The following is a 9,530-nucleotide window of genomic DNA, read 5'->3' as shown; positions in this document are numbered from 1 at the left end:
CCATGTCTTCATGGCCAACTCCTATCATCTCACTGCAATAAAATTTAAAAAATAAAAATAAAAAATTCACCAGTTGGGGAATGCAATTTAATTTTGTTAAAAGCTAATGGACTTTCAGCAGTTGCCGGGAAATCACCAAGATATAATCCTGCATCGACTGATGAGTAGTCAATCATCATGTTGATGAATCCAATGGCCTTGGCAGCACGGCTTCTCAATAGACCTGAGTTTTCATCAATGTGAAAAATGTCACGACAGGGAGATACTCTAGCAAGTACCATGTCTCAGATAATAAAAGTATGAAGATAACAGTAATAACAACAGATATTGTATTAACTCGAATCTTGTGGCGCCTTCCTGCTTCAAATGAAAGCACCTGCCAGATTAGAAAATGTTATAAATACAACCCCATTTGCTTCAGGAAAATATATATATTTTGCATTGAAGGCAGCAGACCGGCCAGCTACAAAAATCTCACCTTGGTATCACTCTCTAGAGCAGCTTTAGCTGAACTCATGCCCCCACCATATCTGTATGCAATAATATATAAAGAACAACACAACAATAAGAATCCTTTCTTTAATAGTTCTGGTTTACATGGGCTGCTAAAATCACAGGGTGTGTAAATCAAGTTACCCAGGAATGATCCTTTCGGCAGCAATGTATGTGAGAGAAATTGATGCACCACCTGCAACATTACATGGACCACATGTTCATATGGTAAGTTGACTGCACATACATACAAATATAGAGGTTGGCTAGGCAGCCCATCTACACCAAGCCACAAGTTCCAACAAGGCACATGGTGCCAATCTCAGCCATTCATCAAGTAGTCCCACAGTGCAAATGACCCTAGCTAGCCAAAAAATCAGGTAGCCCACTTTTTTTTTTTCGTTTTCTGAGAAGCTTGCCTAAATTCATTATTGGAACAAAATGCTTGAGCAATGACAAATAGGAATAACTTGATGCTGAAATCGCTACAAGATATCCATTTCGGGATGTCTCTCATAGAGGTTTACTAACCCATAAAGGAAATTACAAGATAGACCAAAACAGCAAACATAAACATGAGAAGGGGCATGGATAATATAGTTAATACGGTACCTCTGGGCCATTGGCGAGAGAGTGCACAAGGATGTCAATGCTCCCAAAGTCATGTTTTACTAATTCAGCTACTTCCTGCGAAGGTGTCAAAACTGTGCTTGAATGAAAAACAGCATAGTGGTAAAGGTCATTGATAGGGAAGACCTAGTGCTAAATCAGGAAGGAAATTTTCAGGATCTAACACGCATAATCACACAAAAAACATAGCAGTGTATAAGATGACGATTTGTTAAACAAATGCAATAAATGAGGTACTTAAATTACCCATGAGAATAACTCACAGTTTGGTTTCATTCATTTTCAGGTAGTTAAGCAACTGCAATGGACATGTAACTGCAATTTGACATAGAACCTTGGATAATACTTCAACCATTTTCATTGTTTTCGGTATTAGAATTGTAGTTTTGATGTTATTATGATTAGATCATCATCATCTAAGCCTTATCCTGAATAACTGAGGCCACCTACACAAATCCTGTTACGCATTCCAACCTATCAGGGACCATATTCCCATAGTTCCTCAAGTCTTTTCTTGCTACCTCCACCCATAACCTTTGGGGCCTCTCCCTTAGAGCCTTCAACTTGAACTGACTCACTCCTAATTGTCGCAGTTCTTGGTTTCTGCTGCACATGAAACCATCTGTCTATTTTCCCTCATGTCATTACCTATTGGTGTTACTCCAAAGTTCCCTCGAATGAATCGATGCCTAATTCTATCCTTCATTGTCTTGCCATTCATCCATCTTAAGATCAGCATATCTACTACGCTCATCCTATGAACATGTTGTTCCTTGATTGCTCAACATTCTGTACCATAAAGCATGGCTGGTCTCATAGCTATCCTACAAAAAAAATCCCTTGTTAACTCATTTTCCTGATTACATGGTTACACGTTTTTTGCATTTATATTTACCATGAACAGAATTTTATGAGAACACTATTTTTGAACATCATCATGTAACTGGATGGACATGTTGGCATGTTGAGATACTCTTAAACTATATTGTCTGAGCTTCTACAGCAGAAAACTGCAGTTAATAAAACTTCAATTGTAGTGGTTGATTGTCTACTATTGAAGTACTCATGCTGGATGTGTAAGCATCGCACATCGCATTTGAATATAATAAAAACAACTTCCAATATAGTTGAAGTTTCATATTATGGAAATACTGAGTATTGGTGTATAGACCCACTAATAAATAATATGAAAAACCTGTGACCCAATATGACTTTTCTACAGGGTTTCTTGGGAATGTGGGAAACCATAGAAATGACATCAATTTCAGTGAAAAATCCACCTCCTAAAAAACCTGAGGACATTCATTTCTCCCAAAAATGATGTTACATTTATTTCCAAGGTTGAGAAAACACATGAAATAAGAGAACCGACATGAAATTCATGTACAATTGGAATTCAAAACAAACAACAGATGAAAATTGGAATCCATGATTTTCCATTTCTTGAGGATTCCAAGTTACATTTTGCTATGCATATTTTTATTTCTTTCCATCCAAACACCCTCTAAGTTAATTTCTCATGGAATATTTCTTAACCTCAAGCTGTTATTCTGTTAGTGTTCCTTTAGAAGAGAATGTTGAGTTTGGTTCTGTTGGACAATTGTTCCATTGATTGCATCAACAAGACATCAGTAATTTGGTAGATTACGACAATGTGCGCAAGAGTAGCATGTTGGAAGTCAATGTTAATTCTATCCACTTGCTTCTGTGACAATGCTTGTGGTTGTCTTATACATTTGTTTCTTTTACTAGTACATCATTTTCTTGACTAAAACATTAAAGTCTTGCTTAAATCTGGCCTTGCTGCTAGCCTTCACAATAAATTGATACTTAGTTGCCTCAAAATATATATAGAGAAATGCTCACACACAAATAGTTGTACATCGACTAGTTGGCATGTGGGACCCACCATAGCATTTGTATCATGACATCTCGCCAACCAGCAAGGTTGTCCCTTTATGAAAATTGGATCCCTCAAAAATCAGGTTAATCCAACTATCAGGTGGGACACACCATAGAAAACCAATAACAACCAACCAAAAAACTCATTCATTTGGGATCCCATTCTCATGGTTGGACTAACTAAATATTTGGGGCATCCCACTTTCATGGTGGGACAACCTTGTTGGGGCAGCGAGATACCACACAAACAACATTGTGGCCTCCACATACCAACTAGTTGGATGTACAATCAGGTGTGTGTGCGTGTGTTCTTGTGTGTTTCAAGCTGAATTACATTTGAACTATGTCAAGGTACGTATGTGGCCCAAGCGGTGACCAAACTGTTTGATTTAGGTCCAAGGTACATTCACGATGGGATGGCCAACACACTAACATTTTCTTCCTTTTTCTGATATTTTGAAGCTCTAAATCTGGTATGTATTATTCAATTTTCCGCAACTAGTTTCATCATACCCTAGCTGCATTAGAACTAAAACACTTTTTTAGCTGTCCATTTGTTTCGTATGATGTGGCCCCCCTCATGTGTGAAATGGCCTAATTTTTAGAGTATAAGATCTAAATAGCGTGCCCCACCTACTGGAGAGAGATGATCAAGCACTAATGGCATGGCCAACGCACACGTGTGGCCTACACAAACGAATATTTCACATATAAAAAATATTGGACCTAGTATTATCTACTACATACTAGTAACATACAACCAATATTGGGGCATCATACCATAAGCTACAAGAGTTTCATGTCCTCTTAAACAAGGTATCCTCCACAAATACCTTGTTTAATTATAAGTTTTTTATTTTCATTTACATTCGCAAATACATTCATCATCTATCTAACTATTAACAACATTTACAAAAAATAAAATATATCCAACCAACTCTTAATAATAATTTGCAACTTAACCTACTGGGAACCGTCATGCACCGTAATGTCTTACGGCAAAGCGGGTTTTGAGGAGTTACAAGTTGACCCTGACGATAGCATATAAATGAAGCGATAAAGATATAAATGATTCAAGATTAATTTAAGATTTCGAGAACTTACATCTACCTCACTCTTATTGCCAAGTAGTCCTGATGAAAATGCATCCACACTACAAGGGGAAAAAAAAAAAAAAAAGAATTTGTGGCTGCACCGATACGGTCTAGTATGAACGGCTGCCTACGTACCCAATGTTCGGAAGATTGGGATCAAGCCATTACGTAGTACTTAATATTTAAATCAGAACATTTTACGTATAAGCAGAGAAAAAATCAAAACAAATCATAATAGAAATATGTGTACCTTCTGTTACGCTTAAGAAGATGAAAAGCTGAAACAAATCACTAGATTAGTCAAGCAAAACTACTAAATAATTCAAGATAAAGATTTAGTCAAATAATATCCAAAATAACCTCAAACACAATCCACATGTCATGACCAAATTACAAAAGTATATTCTTGAATCCTCCTTTCACCACTAGTAACAAAAAGAAAATGCTCAATCCAAGTGTAACAGGTTTATCCTCCTTTCTTTTTATTAAGCATGGTGATGGGGATATTCTTTTCTAACAGATGGGCGTAATCTATTATGGATGGTGTAGCCATACATGAAAGTAGACATGATTATGGGAAACAACATTTAGTCCCTGCCTTTCTTATGCATGCGCCCTTTTTTTCTAGTTTTTTGGCATTAGAATAGTGCCAAAAATAGTAATCAATTACCATTAGTACAAAATAGGAGTGCAAACATAAACAGTGCAGCATCAAACAAATGCCCATTAATCAAAGGTTAAGATCTTTTAATTAATATGATTTTGAATAATAACCTACCCATAATAGGTACTACAATTTGGGTAGATTAATTTCAGTTATTACATACCATGTGCACTTGCATATCAACTCTCGCACTTGCCCATAGTATCAAACACCTCCCTATTATGTGTATTATTTACAGATTTTTCCTAAAAAATTCCTCATAAATTTGCTTTATGCAGAGATTCTTTACACCAGATCATGATAACACTACCCTATCAAATCTCCAAAATGGATACTTTACACCAGATCATTCCCCTCATACAAAAAAAAAATAAAAATAAATAAATAAATAAATAAAACTCATTGCAACTCATATTAATCTAAAAATTAAAGTCCCAGCAACATAATCAAACAAAGGAGGAAAAAAGACCACCCCACATATTCTACAAATTCATCAAAGAAACGAAGAAAGGAAGCAAATCAAGGGCAAGGATTCCTTCTAAAAATGATATAAGCAAAACCCATAAAAGCAATTCTCATTGCAATCCATTCTCTATTAGATAAGATCAAAATCCAACTTCAAAAAAGAAAATAGAGAGAGAAAAGAAACAGAAAGAAATACCCATCTCATATAATTCATAAATTACTTGAACAAGTGATGTAATCAAACCCGTCAAAGTAGAATCGATTCTAGATTATAATAAATCAAGATCCAACATCCAAACATGAAAAAAAGAAAAAAAAAAAAAAAAAAAAAAAAAAGGAATCTGGATATGATTTTGATTAAACCTTTTGGCTTTGAGTGAGTGAGAGAGAGAGAGAGAGAGAGAGAGAGAGAGAGAGCGTGTGCAGAAAATGTATCGAAGTGTCAAGTACTGAGGTTTTATAAACCCAAACGCATGTAGGAGGCTGTTCATGTACACGCCATCATATGTTACAGCTTAGCATATAATAATAAGATCTAACCCGTTCATTGGGTGGGTCCCACCATTTATATTATTTAATAAATAAACATACCCTGGATTTATTCTTTATGATACACAATTTAGAAAAAAAATTTCAAGATTACTAAGTACTGAAAGCCTGAGTAATAATGAAATGGCTCCGGCCGAGTATTCTAATAAGGAAAGATAATATGCTGGCAATTGTGGCATTTGCATTACATGCATGTATGCTTAGAAAAGGAAAAAAAAAATGTATGCTTAGAAAAGCTACTATACAAGTGTAACTGTTAGGTGGAATAGCTCATTCACATCTAAAACCTAAAAATTTGAGCAGAAAATAAAAACAGGGAATCAAATTGGATATCTGATGAGGCAAAGTAAATAAATTGAAAATATATATATATATATATATATATATATATATATGTTGAAAAAAGGAATCTCAACTAAGCCTGGAAGATCTACAGGTCTGCCTGACTATTGCAGGCCCTTTTTTTTTTTTTTTTTTTCTTCTTTTCTTTTCTTTTCTTTTTTGCATATGAGCCTGTGAGGAGGTAGCAAGAGTAAATGTGAAATCCCTCGGTTCATTCAAAAGCATTGATGGCATTTCCTTCACTTCCATGCTTAAGGATAAACTAATGTTTCACTTAACTTTATAATCTACCATCATTAACAGAGAATTACCTAGGCAGCCTCGATTTCTGATTCTTGCTTCTGAATGTTGGACGAGAGGGGGCATAAACTTCCAAAGAATGACTTGTGGCTTTGCCTGTCAGTTTAACTCAGCAAACAGGTTGTAAACTTAAGATCCTGCTCAAGATACATGTTTGCCTACTCGAAATTTCACATGCTGAAGGGTGCAGTTGAATGCACTGTTGAATTGGTTTGCAATAATTACTCCAAAGAATAGAAGCACAATCCAAATGAGACCCACTTGGAAAATTTGTATCTTTTGAGATTCAAATAAACAAAAAAACGTAACTGAATCTCCAACCATATACAAGAAGAACCACTTACAAATTCAAACCTTTTGAGATTTAACTCAATTCCCAACCATATTTTGAATAGTAACAAAATTAAAAAGGCCCAGAAAGAGAAATTCTTTCTAGAATTTGAAGTTTAAAACCAGCAAAAAGCCTAAGAAATGTACATGTGCATTGGACTTAATGAATAGGTAAAAAGGAGAAGCCTACTGAGTTGACCCTATGAGTTTCCAACCTGGCATATGACCATGACATGAACTGCATGACGAGAATCGGCATCAATGAGAGTGACAGGAATTAGCTTCTTGGCAATCCAAAAGGAAAATTTCACAATCTCTATTGCTAGAATAAGGTTTTTCTTTTCCCTTGTTTTTTTTTTTAAAAAAAAAAAAAAATTCAATTTCTATTAGAGTTTGGTCATGTTATTCTATCGAGTAGTCTGTTCTTTAATTCGTTGGTGGTTTTCTGCCAAAGTAAATTGGATTTACTAACAAGAATCAACCGTCTCAGTCATCTCAAAATTAATGTAAATATCTGACACATTCTCCAAATTGCTTGTATGATGGCATCATGTGATATCCGAGTTAAAGGTTTACATTCATCATTTATTGATTTTTTGAATGATGGTATACGTCCATCTTGGTCAATGGCCTAATAAAGACTAATTTTGAAAATAAATAAAAAGCCATTTCAATGATACTTTGTAGCTAAAAAAGAAATTCAGATGCTTAAAAGCAAGAAGAATCATAGGAATCCAATCCAAGGCTTTTTGTGGTGTGGTATACGTTGGTTCTCAATTCTAACAAGTGGGGCCCAGGGTTCGGTAATCCAGACCATTAGTCTGTTGAAACCCACCATGGATCATTGACCCTTAATGTCTCTCTTGAAGTCATCTATTAGCCACAAATCAAAAGGTTATGATCACCTTAATGAGGAGATTTTTCAAGCACGGTCCATCCATGATGGGATGCAGCAGATCAATGGTCTAGATTACTAAACCATGGCTAGAGGTGCAAACAGGTCGGGTTGAGGGAGCCTGGACTTATGATTATTTTCAGAATAGGGCCTGGACTTAACCATTCTGATGCCAACATCCATCAAAATCCTACAAAACCAACCTCCACAAATTCCAACGGAAATATCAAATTTTCAAAAACACAAATCCAGGGGGTTTCGAATCCAGGGGGTTCCGAATCCAGGGGGTTTAGGGCTGGCGCTGGGAGAGAGAGATTGAGAGAGAACCACCACTATCAATCGATTGAGAGAGAGAGAGAGAGAGAGAGAGAGAGAGAGAGAGAGAGAGAGAGGAGAATTACCTCAATGTTCGTGAAGAGATCGACAGGAAGAGAGAGGTAGGAGAGATCTGTAGGACCAGCGCAGGGAGAGGGACAGATGGAGAGGAGAGCGGATGAGAGGGAGAGAAACAGAGATCATTTTAGGGCCGGCGCTGGGAGAGTGACAGATGGAGAGGAGAGCGGATGAGAGGGAGAGAAACAGTGATCGTTTTTGGGCAGGCGAAATGAAGTGAGAGTTGGCTGACGTCAGCAAGTTCTGTGGGTCCCATCGTGAGGTATGTGTTATATCCAAACCGTCCATCCAACCGGTGAGCTCGTCTAAGGCTTGAGACAAAAAATAAGACAGATCTAACCATCAAGTGGATCACACTGAAAAAAGCAGTGGGGGATTAAACGTCTACCATTGAAACCCTTTTGGGGCCATAAAAGTTTTGGATCAAGCTGATCTTTATTTTTTCCCTTCATCAAGGCCTGTATGATCTAATCAACAGATTGGACGTCAAATAAACAGTACAGTAGGCCTTAAGAGGATTTTAATGGTGGATATCCAATCAATATTAGTTTCCTATGATGTGGTCCACCTTAGGTTTATATCCCTATCATTTTTTTGATCAAGTCCTAAAATGATATGTAAAAATGGATTAACATAATGGATGAAATACATACATCATGGTGGGGCCCACATAGCACCGAATACTATCCAACGAGCTAGTGGCAGGCATCCATGTTAGTATTTGTGGTGTGGTCCATTTACTCTTTGGCTATGATTCATTTTTTAGATAATTCTCTAAAACGATCTCGAAAAATGGATGAACGGTGTGGGTTGATCCCAAATTTTCGATAAATCCAAAACTCAAGTGGACCATGCCACATGAAACAATGTGGAATAATGATTTCCACCATTGATACCTTCCTTGGGCCCACAGTAATGTTTATTTGTCATCCAACCGGTTCATAATATCAAAAATATATGAATGAAGAGAAAACACAAACATCAGCTTGATCCAAAACTTCTATGGCCTCCAAGAATTTTTCGATGGTAGAGGCTCAATCACACTCTTTCTTGTGGTGCTGTCCACTTGAGCTTTGGATATGCTTCATTTTTGTTCTTTAGACCTCAAATTATCTGTTAACATGGATGAACGAAGTGGATAAAATAAATAAATAACAGTGGACCCCACGGAGATTACTTTAGTAAGGGTAATGAGTAACTCGCCTAAATGTAGTGGAGAGGGGTTTCCTTAAAACATTCATAATCATATATTGGGTCTGCCTAAATGTGATTCATATATCCAACCCACTCATTATGTGTGTTTCACTTGGATGAGGGGTCAGACCAAGTTTTAGCCGCATCCAAAACTCATGTGGGCCCCACCAAGTACTTTTATTTTTTTTAGGATGTCTTCACATGGTTTTAGATGGTATGGCTCACCTGAGTTTCGTATACAAATGATTTTTGAGATATCTCATAACCTATAGTGGACACA

At 36.6% G+C, this 9,530-nt stretch overlaps 1 protein-coding gene across 1 annotated transcript; it reads right to left on the bottom strand.

Moving 5' to 3' along the window:
- Window positions 1-214: 214 nt before the first annotated feature.
- Window positions 215-8,220, bottom strand: LOC131250601 (enoyl-[acyl-carrier-protein] reductase [NADH] 1, chloroplastic-like). The gene is made up of 5 exons (XM_058250888.1): window positions 8,065-8,220; window positions 6,450-6,575; window positions 637-688; window positions 479-530; window positions 215-376 (listed from the first exon to the last, which is right to left on the bottom strand). The coding sequence occupies exons 2-5, from the start codon at window positions 6,502-6,504 to the stop codon at window positions 215-217; spliced, it is 321 nt and encodes a 106-aa protein (XP_058106871.1). The 5' UTR covers window positions 6,505-6,575; window positions 8,065-8,220.
- Between the last annotated feature and the right edge of the window lie 1,310 nt (window positions 8,221-9,530).

Source organism: Magnolia sinica, chromosome 7 (genome assembly GCF_029962835.1).
Source record: "Magnolia sinica isolate HGM2019 chromosome 7, MsV1, whole genome shotgun sequence".
NCBI classification, from domain to species: Eukaryota; Viridiplantae; Streptophyta; class Magnoliopsida; order Magnoliales; family Magnoliaceae; genus Magnolia; species Magnolia sinica.
This window is presented reverse-complemented; position numbering and strand designations above follow the sequence as displayed.

Excerpts from the sequence above, each read along its gene's own strand:
- LOC131250601 (XM_058250888.1), bottom strand. The coding sequence starts at position 6,504 with ATGCCCCCTCTCGTCCAACATTCAGAAGCAAGAATCAGAAATCGAGGC. Across the intron at positions 689-6,449 it reads CAGAAATCGAGGCTGCCTAG|GTGGTGCATCAATTTCTCTC; the intron begins GTAATTCTCTGT and ends GTAATGTTGCAG. Across the intron at positions 377-478 it reads CTCTAGAGAGTGATACCAAG|GTGCTTTCATTTGAAGCAGG; the intron begins GTGAGATTTTTG and ends CTAATCTGGCAG.